General features: G+C 44.2%; 1 protein-coding gene across 1 annotated transcript in view; it reads left to right on the top strand.

The window, feature by feature from the left end:
* The window catches only part of DNHD1 (dynein heavy chain domain 1), a 199,563-nt gene that overhangs the window by 28,122 nt on the left and 155,282 nt on the right, over nt 1-16,159 (top strand). Inside the window, exons 7-10 of the mRNA XM_082245505.1 lie at nt 3,286-3,396; nt 5,926-6,082; nt 7,517-7,741; nt 9,527-9,670. Of these exons, the coding sequence (XP_082101631.1) occupies nt 3,286-3,396; nt 5,926-6,082; nt 7,517-7,741; nt 9,527-9,670 (637 nt within the window). The remainder of the gene's footprint in view (nt 1-3,285; nt 3,397-5,925; nt 6,083-7,516; nt 7,742-9,526; nt 9,671-16,159) is intronic.

Below are 16,159 nucleotides of genomic sequence, written 5' to 3' on the forward strand. Positions count from 1 at the left end.
TGCGCGGTCGTGCGACGCTGTACCTAAACAAATTTGGCATCCTTTCTTTCCCACAAACAGAGCTTTCTTTTGGTGGTATTTGATCACCTGTGCGATTTTTTGATCATGCGCTATAAACAAAAAAAGAGCGACAATTTTGCAAAAATAACAATATTTTTCACATTTTTTTATATGAAATTCCCCCCAAAAAAATGTAAAAATCAAAATTTTTTAACATTTTAGGCCAATTTTTTTTTTTTTTTTTTTTTTACCATATGTTTGGTAAAAAAAATTGCAATAAGCGTATTTTGATTGGTTTGCGCAAAAGTTATTACGTTTACTAACTATGGGAAAGATTTTTGTCATTTTTGTTGTTTTTTTTAACGCGTAATGGCGGCGATCTGCGATTTTATTTGCGGGACTGCGACATTGGGGCAGACAGATCGGACCCTTGACTGACATTTTTGACACTTTTGGGGTTACCAGTGACATTACTACAGTAATCAGTGCTATAAATATGCACTGTCACTGTAAAAATGACACTGGCAGTGAAGGGGTTAACTTTTTTTTAGAGGGAGGGGTTAAGTGTGTCCCTAGGGGCGTGTTTCTAACTGTGATTGGCTGTGGCTTGATGTGTAAGAACAGTGATCAACGGTCCTACATAGTAGAACCGTATGATCTCCATTCTTACACAGGGGAGATTGACAGGCAGCTTTGTTTACATCAGCCGCCTGCCTTTCTCCCGCTGTCACGGACGATCGCGAGTGCCCGGCGGACATCGGGTCCGCCGGGCACACGCACGGGGGGGTCTGTGCGGGTGCGGGAGCGCGCATCCGGCGGCGCGCGCTCGCTCCCAAAACCCTTACAGGCTAGCGACGTAGCCCTACGTCTCTTTGCCTGTGAGGGGCTGACTGCCGACATAAATAGTCGTGCGGCAGTCGGCAAGTAGAATACCAGTCACTAATGGGCCTTTCATTATAGCATCACAGCCTTGCAGTGGATGTTGTGGTATTTCTGGCAGGTTCTTCCATATTATTAAACTGGATTATGGAAAAAAAAGTGAACTTGTGAACCCTTACTATCATGGCAAGTGCCAGTGCCTTAATAAGGAAAAACAATCTCATGGAGACTCAAAGGGAAGGCTGATGATGTCACAATCTCCACTTCGTCCAATCATAGAATGCCTTGTTTTTATTGAAGAAAAATAAAAAATACAAGACCCTGCTGTGGTTACTATGACCGGAATTGCAGCTGGTCACTACTGGACCCAGGAGACTTCTGCTATCACTGTAGTAGAGGCACAGGGATCAGTCAGGTATGAGATATGCATATACTTACTTTGGTCCAAGTTGTATCAATGTAACTATGCTATAAAAATCATATTTAAAATTCAGATTTCAAGAGCGTTATTATGACACTATATTACCCTCTTCCTAGAGAGTATTATAAAGGCAGTGTATTACCCCCATCCTACAGGGTATTATTATAGCAGTGTATTACCCTCCTCATACAGATTATTATTATAGCAGTGTATTACCCTCCTAATACAGAGTATTATTATATCAGTGCATTACCTTCATCCTACAGAGTATTTTATAGTAGAGTTTTACCTTCATCCTACAGAGTATCATTATTGCAGTGTATTACCTTCATTCTAGAGAGTATTATTATTGCAGTGTTTTACCCTCTTACTAGAGATTACTTATATACAGATTATAGTAGATTAAAGTAGAGTATTACCCTCTTCCTACAGAGTATAATTATTGCAATGTATTACCCTCATGCTACAGAGTATTATTATTTCAGTGTTTTACCCTCATCCTAGAGAGTATTATTATAGCAGTGTTTTACCCTCTTACTAGAGATTACTTATATGGCAGTGTATTACCTTCATCCTACAGATTATAGTAGATTAAAGTAGAGTATTACCCTCTTCCTATAATTAGATATAATTGCAATAATTAGAGTATAATTATTGCAATGTATTACCCTCATCCAACGGAGAATTGTTATAGCAGTGTATTACCCTCATCCTACAGAGTATTAATATAGCAGTGTATTACCCTCTTACTAGAGAGTATTATAAAGGCAGTGTATTATCCTCATCCTACAGAGTATTATTATGGCAGTATATTACCCTCACCCTACAGAGCATCATTATAGTAGAGTATTACCCTCATCCTACAGGGTATTATTATAGTAGAATATTACCCTCATCCTACAGAGTATTATTATGGTAGAGTATTACCCTCATCCTGCAGAGTATTATTATAGCTTTGTATTACCCTCATCCTACAGAGTATTAATATAGTAGAGCATTACCCTCATCCTGCATCGTATTATTATGGCAGTGTATTACCCTCATCCTACAGAGTATTAATATAGCGGTGTATTACCCTCTTACTAGAGAGTATTATAAAGACAGTGTATTATCCTCATCCTACAGAGTATTATTATGGCAGTATATTACCCTCACCCTACCGAGCATCATTATAGTAGAGTATTACCCTCATCCCACAGGGTATTATTATAGTAGAGTATTACCCTCATCCTACAGAGTATTATTATGGTAGAGTATTACCCTCATCCTACAGAGTATTATTATAGCAGTGTATTACCTTTATCCTACAAAGTTTTAATATAGCAGTGTATTACCCTCATCCTACAGAGTATTATTGAGGCTGAGTAATACCCTCATGCTACAGAGTATTATTATAGAAGAGTATTACCCTCATGCTACGGAGTATTATTATAGAAGAGTATTACCCTCATGCTACGGAGTATTATTATAGTAGAGTATTACCCTCATCCTACAGGGTACTATAAGTACTACAGTGTATTACCCTCATACTACAAAGTATTAATATAGCTGGGTATTACCCTCATCCTACAGGGTAATATTATAGCATAGTATTACCCTCATCCTACAAAAGGGTACAATTTGTTACCTAAATCTCTACCTAATTCCTGCCTTACGGCATCATCAGCTGATCCTTCTGTGTCCTGCTGGCTTCTGACACCTTACTTTCAGACAGAGTGCAGCAAATATCAGGGTACTGACCAATGAAACACTTGTGTCTGGGTTCCTCATCTCGGTAGATGCTGATGTTGACCATGAGTTGGAGGTTTTTTTTTTTGAGTGTAGAGCATCCAGGGGGCAACTTCAATACCTGGTACAATGAAAGGGTTACATTCAAGAGAAATGTTCCTGGGTTCCTTTTACCACCTGCCTTGATCTTTTTTTCTATTTGCCAAGTACCTTGCCTGATACTTTATTATCATTCTTCATTCCTTTCCTTCTTACAGATGGAGAATGAATGTCTGCCGGATCAATTTTCTCAGAAAACAGGAATTCATAAGCAGAAACCTTGTCCAGGCTGTCCCCCATTATGCAGCATCCCTGCAGCATGTCCACAGGTGAGTGTCCAAACCACCTCCTTTTATGACTTGTCTACAGCATGTCCACGTGTAAGTGTTCAAACCACCTCCTTTTATATGACTTGCCTACAGTATGCCCACAGGTGAGTGTCCAAACCACCTCCTTTTATATGACTTGCCTACAGTATATCCACAGGTAAGTGTTCAAAGCACCCCCTTTTATACAGATTCCATGCAGCATGTCCACTGGTGAGTGTCCAAAGCACCCCCTTTTATACAGATTCCATGCAGCATGTCCACAGGTGAGTGTCCAAAGCACACCCTTTTATATAGCTTCCCTGTTGCATGTCCAGAGGTGAGTGTCCAAAGCCCCCCCTTTTATACTACTTCTCTTGCAGCACATCCGCAGGTTAGTGTTAAAAGCACACCCTTTTATACGGCTTCCCTGCAGCAGGTCTGCAGTTGAATGTCCGATTCACCGCCATTATACAACTTTTCTGCAGCACATCCACAAAGGAGTGTCCAAATAACCAAATAACCTCGATTATACAGCATCCCTAAAGCAGATCCTCTTTTTTTTTTTTTACTTTTAAATCCAGGTTCACTGTTGCATGGAACAAATAATCACATCATACAGAACAGTAGTACCACAGAAATATGCATGTAACAGCGACATAGAGGCAGGATTTACAAGTTAAGGCAGGAGGGCACAGATACTGGGCATGCTGCACACATCCTGAAATTTTTTGGGCATGTATAGCATGTCCAAAGTCTCGAACTATCGTACTAGTTAAGAACTGTAAGCTAAAATAAAACCATACCAATAAAAAAAAAAAAAAAAAATTGAACACATTGTGCAGAGGAGGTGTACACTGTAAACATGGACAGTTCCACTGACAGTGATCCAGCATCCAGTGTATATTTCCCATAATAGTAAAGGCTAAAAAGGCAAAGCAGCTATATATCTATATATCTGTAGCACCCTCCCAGTTTGGCAGGCTGATAAATCTAGTCGGCTTCTGTAGGCAGAGGAGCAGGGCTTAATCATGTTAGGAGCTTTGAAGTTCTTTCAGGGTGCCAGGAAACCAGACCACACAAAGATGCAAGTAAAATAAAGAAGTTTATTAGGGCAACAACATAAAAACGCACAGAAAGAGTAAGGAGCGAAATCAGGAACAGCCGGGCTCAAGTCCAGAGCGGGTAGTCATCCAAGCCGACATCGAGTCTAGAAGCGGATAGTCATCCAAGCCGGGGTCAGGTCCAGAGACAGGTAGTCAGCTGATGCCGGGTTGTCTGCTAATGCAGAATCGAGAGCCAGGAGAGTTGTCAGCCAAGACAGGTCATCCACGGAGGAACGCGGAGAACAGAAGACTGCTAGCAGTGATGCGCCTTGGAGCACAAACACAAGGGCAAAGGACTGCAAGCCAACAGGTGATATATATAGTCAGGTATGCAACATCATCACTGAGCGACGTCCAGGCAGCAGGCAAGTGATAATGCAAACAGAATTTATAAAAGTCAGCAGTCTGCACATGTCCAAGATGGCTGCCAACAGGAAGGCAAGGTAAGACCTTGATATGTTCCCCTCTGGTTGCTGGTCTGCTGCTTTGCCCTTCTTCTGGAGTGCTCTAAAAGCATAGTGGGAATAAAGGCAGAACAAGCAGCCTGAATATTTACGGATCTCCAGCCAATGCCTGGGGAAGTGTGCCCAGAAGGTGGAGGGAAAACCCAAAAATACTCAGAGGTCTGGCAGTTTGGCAGCAGAATCCGGGGTTCAGCAGTTTGCAAGAGACCTCTGTGCTGGGGGTTCTGCCCCTGGGGCAGAGAGGGGAAGGAGAAGGCCTCAGGAGTTTGGTGCAGCTGTTGGTCTCATCTAAGACTCGCTGAGGACCCTATTAGATAGAGAGAGAGAGACAAACGGGTTAGCAGGGAGTAAAGAGGCAGGAGTTCTGGACTAAGGAGGCTCCATGTTGTAGGACTGAGCGACTACTTATTCCAGCCATTTGAAGGAGAAATGACTGAGGAGTGCAATACCCTACAAGTCAGGATGGGTGTAGTCAGGAGCAATGCAAGACAGCCAGTGGCACACTACTTTTCAGAGACTTACAGTGGAGAGAAAGTACATTGCAGCCTAAACTTGCATTCTATAAAGACAGCCAGAAGTTTAGCCGTTCTCAAGTTGTTCATGTTTTACAGTTTGGGGTATCCTATGCTCCCATCCATTTTCAAGTTTTTCGTTCCTCAATGAAAACACCAAAAATGAAACCCCTAGACTGATTATTGAGCCTGTAGAAGAATGCTGAAAATGCCTGGCTGTGGGTGCTCTAAAGAGGGAAATAGGCCCAATTGCCAACAGCTCCTTCCAGTGTAGCACTAAATGTCTTTACTCTTGGATTCCAAAATAAGATATTGGACAGATGGGGACCCAATACTTTTTGGTGTATTTTTTAGTGCGATATTTTAGTCGCCCAGACTTTGCTATTTCTATATTCCCCATGTAAGAAGTCCACATATGTTGGTGTAGCTCTATGTTCGTTAAGACCCTGTAATGTTTTCTGCTGTCCTCAGGCTTCTCCAGGAGTTGGCAGATATCCCCTGGCTTCCTTTCAGCCGATCCTGTACTCAGTCTATTCAGCAAATGGAATTAACCCTATCAGAAATTAGATATGAGGCTGGGAACCGTCTATATCACCTGCTGACCCTGGCGGACAAGATCCTGGAGCTGGTAAGGCATTTCATGAGTAGGGAAACCTATAACTTTTCTGTTTATATACCAGAAACATAGTAATATATCAAAAGAATTTCACTTATCTGTGGGAAGCGTTCCTGACTGTTCAGCCTATAGAAACCATTGCTCTGTGCAAACTGTTGGTGCTTTATAAATCCTGTATAATCAGGGCTGGCCCAAGACATTGTGATGCCTGGGTCCAAGAATAAAATGCTGCCCCCCCCACCCCCGCAAAACAAATTACGCCCACCAAAGGGCATCCCCATCAATTATTTTATATCATGATAATTAAAACTAAAATTTAATTTATCAGGAAGTCACATTTACATGCAACAGCAATTTGTCTTTATGGAGAATTTGTAAGGGACTGCACTGTGGGGGGTTAAGTGGTTGTTGTGTGTGTGGGGGGGGGGGGGGGTTAAGGGGCTGCTTTCTGGTGTATAGGGACAAAAATCAAAAAAGGAAAAAAAAAAACAGTAATAAATTACGGTAATATAATTAATTAATATATAAAAATATAAAATGTAGAAAATATATATACTGTTATCTTCTTCCATAACTCACCACCGGACCGGTCCACCAAACACCTGCTGTCTGTCCTCAGTCCTCCTGTCACTACTGTGTCTGCCACCGCCCTAGAAGATCCAGCCTGCCCTGCGTGAGATGGATTGCGCTGGTGTGTGACGTCATTGCGCACACCACAATCACATGAGGGACGTTCCCCGGAGGAGACACTCCGCCTCCTCATACTCATCAGTTTGTACTACGGGCGGCAGTATGAGATGGGGAAAATGATGCCCTTAACGCGCCACAAACTGATGACCCACAAAACTGCTGGACAAAAAATCTTGGGAGTCAATTTGCTGCCCCTCTTCAAGTACCGCCTGGGTCCAATGGACCCAGCAGGACCCATGGTAGGGCCGGCCCTGTGTATAATAATAATAACCAGCCAAGACTAAACCAAAAGACCAATCATGAAGTTCTGTAATACCAGAAGCTCCAGGACCAAAACACTGAAACACATACAATACTAGCACTTCGAAGAGGAAACTTGGTTTGTCCTTCAACCCACATAGTCTTCTTTTCCAACCTAGTCCTCAGGCAGTTGGACATTTCCATGTCCAGTTACTACTAAACAATGACATTGAAGGGGACAACAGACTTGGTATCAGGGTGTAAGATGTGGAGACTAAGTAGGACTAGGTTATCTGAGACCAAAAATTTCAAACAGCGTTTGAAGATGTGAGTCATGGAGCACAAAAGAATTTGGTGCAAGAACAAAGAGACCATGCGATGGAGCAAACTTTGAATAAATAGGACACAGACCTGCAAATGACTGGACTAACGTAGGTTGATAGCACTGGTCAGACTGTATTGGGTGACTTTACTAAATGGCATTATTAATATCTTTATCTCTTATTTCCTGTGAAGGTGAGAGAGGACACATACACCTTGCTGAAGACCACACAGAGGGATGCCCAACTAGCCCAGTCCAAGCACAGCCCAGTAAAGAGCTCCAGGGGGCGACATCAACAAGTGGAGTCCTGGCTGCACCGACTGGGCAGTTTTGCTTCTCTTGTTGGTCATATGATTTGCCAGAACCTGTCCACTGTCATCCAGCAAAATATCCGGGTCTTTGTTAATGATGTCATCCAGGTGAGACATATTGTCATCTTTCACAGCCAGGGCTATGCGCCCTTGGAAGCAGTGGCAAGATAATATGGGTGGATGTGTAGAAGGCAAAAAGAGGCCCTATCCAAGTATACTCTTATTTTGTAGCTCCGGCTTTTTAGTTTAAAACCTACTACTGCCTGCATTGAGTATGTTCTCCTTGTATCTGTGTAGGCTTCCACCAAGGGGTGGCATGTATTTTGTATCTTCAGTCTTACACAGTTGTACAGTCTCCTCTCCTGCACTGAAATGGCTTAAGCCCCGTACACACGCACTGATTGTTGGCCGTGAATTTTCGGCCGCCGTCCGATCGGCCGATTATCGGCTTGTTAGTATGATGCTTCCGACAACTGACTGCGACTTTTCGGCCGAACAAAATCCGGTGTGCATGCTATAAAATTTTTGTTGGCCATCAACAGAACGGCCGATTGTTCGTCAGTCAGTACAGATTTCGGCAGACAAAAATCAGATGAGCAAGACTGGGCATGCTCAGAGAAGAAAAAACACACGGAAAGTAAACCATCACATGACATCACTTCTGAAGTTGGTTGTTGTTGGCCGACAAAATTCGTGTGCAGTCTAGAGCACATTTCAACCAACACAACAACACTGGACAAAAGACGGCCGATCGGTCGGCCAACAATCGGTGCGTGTGTACGAGGCTTTACTCTGATTTCACGACACACTGTGAGCTCACAATGTGCATTGGAAGCTGCAGCTAATTAGATAGAGCCTGCCTCATTTTTTGACTGAGTGCCCTTGAGAGGAGTACTGAGGCAGGGTGCTGTAATGTTTTCAGGAAGCTATGTATATAACCCTGCCAGACCTTTCCACCAGCCATGATCTGCTTGCGTTGCATAAGAAAGCACATAGAACCAGTGATACTATCCCTGAGTCTAAAAGAGGTATATAACAGAAACAGATTTTTTTGTTCTGTTAAAGCTAAGTTCAGCTTTTAGGAAAAATAATAAATGCGCATATTTTTGCAGGTGAAAAATGATGTACATTTGTTATTTTTTCCTACAGGAGCTTGCAAAGCATTGCACCTGCAATCAGTTTATTGCTGATGCAATGTCAGGCTCCTACACATTCTCACTCCAGCTTTTTGACAGTATCTCCATATGGGCTTTCAGTTAGAAACCGGAAGGAAGAGTGAATGGACTATGAGCTGATCAATGCATTTGTCGTTAATTAAAAAAATACGAGTCTGTCTGCCACTGTGGCAGACAGAACTTGTAGTTTACTCATACCCCGTGAATGCATGACATAGCTGTATCCGGCTGTGCGGGTCGTGTTGATTTTAAATGTGACAGCGGCTGACAGGAGGGGGCAGGATTCCTTGCCTGCTGTCAAAGGGAAGGGGATCAAGGGGAGAGGGAGGCAGGAGCTGGAACATAATACATGTTACACCCTAAATACGAGTGTAACATATATATGTTCCTGGAGTTAAGTTTATCCATAAAACATTTCATTAGCATGTTGATGGGGACCAGGAATGACAAATTTCAACTTCTAAAGTTCCTTCCCTTCCTTGCTCTATCCAAAACTAGAGTGTTTGGAGTTGGGCTTTAAAAAATCCACATTTTTGGAATAATGTTGCGATTTTTTTGGATAATTTGTCTTGGTTTGGGGTGAGCACAAAGTGCTGTTTGTTGAGACTGTGCCGTTCTTCCCTGAAAAACATATTCTTACTAGAAAAGTTCAATATGGGCAAGAGGAAGATGTGGACCATTATATTCATTCACTAATAAAACTTCTTTCTGCTCACAGACTCCGACGGAACATGAATTGTCTTTCTTGCAAGTCAGCCTGGAGTTCGGGGAGGCAGCGGAGCTGACCCTCTGCCCTTCTGATGATCAAATACAAAAAAGTTTCAGTCAGGCGCTGGACTCTGTACTGAATTCTGTCCTACAGGTACTGAGCCATCCACCCTCACCTTTATTTCTTCAATGTTCTATTTAACAGCTGCAGTGTTTTTATATATATATATATATATATATATATATATATATATATATATATATATATATGATAATAACTTAAAGCGGGCCGTCAGTCCTAAAAAGGAAGTTTTCCTGTAACCACCTATCCTCCATAATATGAAATTGCCATTCACAAGAAATGGCACAAGTCTACTCACTAATGATATGTCACAGCTTAGCCTGCAGTTTTCTGCCTTTGAAATTCTTACATCCTTGCTGCAGTGGTTCTGCTAGACCTGTGATTCTATTCACATATGTTTGGCTTTTGTGCTCACCTATGGTTATCATTTGCTATTATGTTGTATTATTTTCTTTTGCTTTCTATCACTTCCTTGCCCTGCCTCCAAGTTTGCTTCCGTATTCAAGACATGCTCAGCGCAGCCCGTGTTGCCTGACCAACTTCTTAGTTCTCTGAGCTCCTGTTTGCCTAGCATTACTAACTACTGTTTGTGCTTTCCTGCCACCCATCCTGACCTCGGCTTGTTTCCTGGATCTTTTTCTGTCTCCTACTGTTTATACTTTGCACATGCACATTTTTCCCTAATTTCAGTAGGGTGTACCTGGAGGCCGCCACCTGGCTCTAGCTTGCTGCAAGTCCATCCCCACCATCAGGTGCCCTGGATGAACAAGCATGCTGGGGCTTAGACTCTATGCTCTGGGGAACCCTGAGCTGGCGTTCTACAAGGACTTACTATCAATGAAACCTGACATTAGGTACGCTATGGTTATTAGGATATACTACATGGCTTCAGCTAGGTCTTCACTCATAGGAGAATGCCCTACTAAAGCATCTCAATCATGTAAGGGCTTAGTTAACTAACCTTTAGATGGGTGAAATGCATTACAGGAATGTTCTACTATAGGTGGAAACCTAGCCAAAGCCATTTGGTAGATCTTAATAACTGTAGTGTACATCAACAAATCTGTGCAATTTTTTTGTTGACTTATTATGGAGATTAGCTTTCATCAGCAGACCAGCACCTGGCAGCAAGAATTTTAACTGGCCAGAGGTATACATGGGGACCTCTGAGCGGTACTTTCTTTCTTTATTGTATATCACGGGACACAGCGCAGCCATAATAATTACTATCTGGGATATACGCCACCTATAGGTGAATGGACACTGGCAACCAAAAATACAAGAAGTCCTCCACTATATAACCCCTCTCATACATGAAGTCCTCCGTTTTTTCGCCAGTGTCTTAGAGGTGATGGTCATGGTTAGAGAAGAGAAGCTTTCAATATTTTTAAAGAAGAAGAAAGAGATTATGCTACAATCCCGGTTAAGATCTCTGGATCCAGGGGGATTGGCAATCAGATCCATCCGAAAGTGGAAATTGCTAGCTAGCTTTCCCTATCATGGGGAGCGCCTATTTGGTGACGATCTGGACAAATATATCCAAAAGATTTTGGGGGGAAGAGTGCGCTTCTACCAGTTAAGAGGAGAAGTAAACGTCCTTCTTTTAGGGTGTCTAGTAATTTTAATTCCAGGCAGTTTCAACGGCCTCATCCGTCTGGATCTAGAGCCAAGCCTTCAGGTCGAGCGCAGAAGAAACCCTGGGCCCAGAGGCCTACCAAGACTAGCTCTAAATCTACTTTGTGAAGGAACGCCCCCACTCAGTGGGGTGGGGGGGAAGGCTGCTACAGTTCTCGGAGGCCTGGGTGGAAATGATTCAGGACAACTGGGTTTTTTCCACAGTCTTGCAGGGGTAAAAACTAGAATTTTAGATGTTTCCTCATCCTCAGTTTGTAAGGTCAAACATACCTGCAGATCCTCTAAAAAAAGATCTTTCTTTCTGACTCTGGATCATCGGAGGTTTCAAGCAGTGATTACAGAAGTTCCAGACGATGAGAAATCCAGGGGTTTACTCAAACCTTTTCGTAGTAACCAAGCCAAATGGAGATGTGAGACCTATTCTGGATCTGAAAGTTCTGAACCAATTCTTAAACATTTGCACATTCCGAATAGAGTCAATTCGCTCACTCATGGCCTCCCTGCAAGGAGAATTTCAAGCATCCATAGACATCAAGAATGCATACCTTTATGTGACAATTTTTCAGGTCCATCAAAGGTTTTTGCGCTTTGTGGTGGCAGACCGTCATTTTCAGTTTGTGGCCTTGCCCTTTGGGCTAACAATGGCTCCAAGAGTGTTCACAAAAACCCTAGCTCTAGTATTGGCTATGCTAAGATTTCAAGGGATAGCAGTTCTAGGATCTATTACTTATAGACCAATCGGCTTCTAATCTAAGCCAGAATGTATTTCAGGCAGTACAGTTCTCAGAACGTCTGGGTTGGATTCTGAACTTGGCAAAGTCAGCATTGCAGCCATTTCAGAGTCTAGAGTATCTGGGTTTCCTCGTGGACACAGTACAGACAAAGGTGTTTTGCCTCAAAGAAAGGTCGTAGCCCTGAAGGATCTAGTTTGGATCATAAGATGGAAAAAGTATCCTTCTGCACGTCTTTGTTTGAGGTTGCTAGGGAAGATGGTGTCCTCATTCGAAAACCGTTCCTTATGCCCGATTTCATGCCAGATTTTTACAGAACAACATTCTGTGAGCCTGGAGCAAAAGATCCAGGCCCTAGATTGTCACATGTCTCTAGTGCCGAGGGTACGTCAGAGTCTAGGTTGGAGGTTGGTAGCCAGGAATTTGGAGAGTGGGAAATCCTTTCTTCCAGTAGTCTGGAAGGTGGTGACTACAGATGCCATCTCTCTGGCTGGAGAGCAGTTCTGGAGGATGCCATTGTCCAAGGGAAATGGTCCTGGTTAGAAAGGAGCTTCCGCATCAATATCCTGGAAATCCGAGCAGTTTGTCGAGCATTAAGGTACTGGACTCCCAGACTTCGGGGTTGCCTTGTCAGGGTACAATCCAACAATGCCACGGCTGTGGCCTATATCAGCCATCAGGGGGGCACCAAGAGTCAGTCAGCCCAGAAGGAGGTGGGTCACATCCTATCCTGTGTGGAGAAATTTGTTCCATGCCTGTCGGCGGTTTTCATTCCAGGAATAGAGAACTGGCAGGCAGACTTTCTGAGTCGCCAGCAGATGTTTCCAGGGGAATGGTCCTTACATCCCGAGATCTTTGCATTAATTGGTCAATGATGGGGGGGTCCCAGACATAGATCTGTTGGTATCCAGGTTCAACAACAAGTTGGACAAAATAGTGTCCAGGACCAGGGATCCGCTCGCAGTCGAGTGGATGCCTTGGTGACTCCCTGGGAGCAGTTCTGCCTGATCTATGCCTTTCCCCCGGTTCAGCTGCTGTGATAACTTCTGCGCAGGATTCAGGAAGAAGGGAAATCAGTAGTCCTGGTGGCTCCAGCTCGCCCCAGGAGGATTTGGTACGTGCAAATTAGAAGGTTGGTGGTGGGAAGGTCATGGGTTCTCACATTGCGTCCGGATCTGCTCTCTCAGGATCCGATATTCCACCCTGCTTTACAATCTCTAAATTTGACAGTTTGGCTATTGAAGCCTGGATTTTAAGGGGGGCGGGGGTATATCTGGTCCTGCAGTCTCTACCGTGATAAACGCTAGGAAACCAGTATATAGGGGCATTTATTAACCACTTTAATACAGGGCACTTCCCTCCCTTCCCGCCCAGGCCAATTTTCCCCTTTTAGCGCTGTTGCATTTTGAATGACAATTGCGCGGTCATGCAACACTGTACCTACACCAAATTTATGTCATTTCCCCCCACAAATAGAGCTTTCTTTTGGTGGTATTTGATCACCTCTGGGTTTTTTCCTTTTTGCTAAACAAATAAAAAAAGACCGAAAAGTTTGAAAAAAAAAAAAGTTTTTTTGTTTATGTTATACAATTTTGTAAATAAATAAGTTTTTTCCTGCACTGATGAGCACTGATGAGACTGCACTGACCAGCACTTATGGGGTGGCACTGATGGGGTGGCACTGATAGGCGGCACTGATAGGCGGCACTGATATGCGGCACTGATATGCGGCACTGATAGACACTGATATGTGGCACTGATAGGTAGCACTGATATTCAGCATTGGTGGGCACTGATAGGCGGCACTGCTGGGCACTGATAGGCGGCATTGATGGACATTGATAGGTGGCACTGACGGGCACTGATAGGTGGCACTGACGGGCACTAATGGGCACTGATAGGCGGCACTGGTGGGCACTGATGGGCGGCACTGATGGGCACTGACGGGCGGCACTGATGGGCACTAATGGGCACTGATAGGCGGCACCGGTGGGCAATAATGGGCACTGGTGGGCGACACTAAAGGATGGCAATGATGGGCACTTGTGGGCAGCACTGATAGGGAGGGCACTGGTGGGCAGCACTGATGGGGAGGGCAATGGGGGGCTCCCTGAGCCCTGATTGCCATCCCTGGTAGCCATAGTGGGCATCCCTGGGGTCATAGTGGGCATCCCTGGGGTCATAGTGGGCATCCCTGGTGGATCTAGTGGCATCCCCCCCCGAGGGTCTGCACTGGTAATCAATGATCTGATTACCAGTGCCGACCCCCCCCCTGTCAGGGGAGCCGCCGATCGGCGCTCCTTTACTCGTGCCTGTCAGGCACGAACTAAGGAAAGCCGATCAACGGCTGTTCCTATTTACTATGTGACCAGCCGTGATTGGACACGGCTGATCACATGGTAAAGAGCCTCCGTCAGAGGCTCTTTACCGAGATCGGAGATGCAGGGTGTCAGACTAACACCTCGCATCACCGGGGGGCGCCCAGAGCTGTGTTATCCTGCCGCCGTCATATGACGTCTGGTCAGGATAACACAACCACATTCCCGCCGTCATTCTGTAATAGGGCGGGCGGGAAGTGGTTAAAGAGTCTGGAAGTCTTACATTTCTTGGTGTGAGGCCAGGAAGTGGCATCCCTGTAAATATATTATCGGAAGAATTCTAGCCGCCTTGTGCAAGTAGGGGTAGATATGAAGCTAGCCTTGGTCAAATTTCAGCCTTGCCAGTCTTTTTTCAAAGACCAATTGCTTTTCATTCCTTGGTCCGAGCCTTTATACAAGGGGTCCTACGTATGCTTCCACCAGTTAGGCCACCATTGTGTCCTTGAGGTTTAAATTTGGTCCTGGCAGTTCTGCAGAAACAACCTTTTGAACACATTCAGCATATTCCTCTGGTTCTTTTGACCAGGAATTTCATCTTTTTGGTTGCAGTGACTTCAGCTAGAAGAGTATCAGAGTTAGCGGCTCTTTCTTGTAAGGAGCCAATCTTACATCAAGATGGGGTCATTCTACGTCAACACCCAGGGTTTTTGCCCCAGGTGGTGTCCGCTTTTCATTTGAATCGGGACATTATACTGCCTTCCTTCTTTCCAAATCCTCAAACAGCAGAGGGAAAGTTGTTACATTCTTTGGATGTAGTACATGCATTCAAGGTCTATTTGAAGATGTCAGCTCAGATTCAGAAGGCCGACCTTTTGTTTGTGCTGTTAGTAGGGCCCAGGAAAGGGCAGGCTCTAGGTCTAAAATTTGCCGGGTCATTATCCAGGCATATGGTTTAAAGGGGAAGGTTCCACCTTTTCCGGTAAAGGCACACTCTCCCGTAAGAGTAGGTGCTTCTTGAGCAGTTCGCTATCAAGCTTCTATGGCTCAGATTTGCAGGGCCGCTACTTGGTCTTCAGTACATACATTCACTAGATTCTATCAGGTGGATGTTAGGACCCGGGAGGATTCTGCATTTGGCCGCAGTGTGCTGCAGACAGCTATTTAGATCTTTTTGGTCTGATGGCGTTTTTTTTTTTTATTTAGTGTCCCCCTCCCCTCAAGTGCATTGCTTTGGGATGTCCCAGATGGATAGTATTTATTATGGCTGCTTTGTGTCCCGTGATGTACGATAAAGAAAATTGGATTTTTTCTACAGCTTACCTGTAAAATCCTTTTCTTGGAGTACATCACGGGACACAGAGGTCCCTCCCCTTTTTTTTTTGGAATATTTATTGCTTGCTACAAAACTGAGGTACTTCCTGTATGGGAAGGGCTATATAGAGGGGGACTTCCTGTCTTTTTGGTTGCCAGTGTCCATTCACCTATAGGTGGCATATAACCCAGATAGTAATTAATTTTATGGCTGCTCTGTGTCTCATGATGTACTCCAAGAAAAGGATTTCACAGGTAAGCTGTAGGAAAAATCAAATTTTTACAAGGTTTATGAAATAGCCGCTTCTTGTTCCACATTGTTTTAATTTTCTTTACTGCGGCATGCCCCATTTGCCCTTCTCGCCTAGACAAGAATGGTGTATAGTATACCTGCACCTGCAGCTGATATGGGGATCCAGGCAGGACAACGCTGGATTCACTGGACAGGTGAGTATCTGTCAGGTCACCTGTGGCCAGGTGACAACTGCACCCTGTTGGAGGCAGGGGCGCAGCACAAGGTAGTGAACCCGATAGCAGACTGCTGCGAATGGACCGGAACGTGAACC

This window comes from Pelophylax lessonae (assembly GCF_965119305.1).
Source record: "Pelophylax lessonae genome assembly, chromosome: 2".
Taxonomy (NCBI): domain Eukaryota; kingdom Metazoa; phylum Chordata; class Amphibia; order Anura; family Ranidae; genus Pelophylax; species Pelophylax lessonae.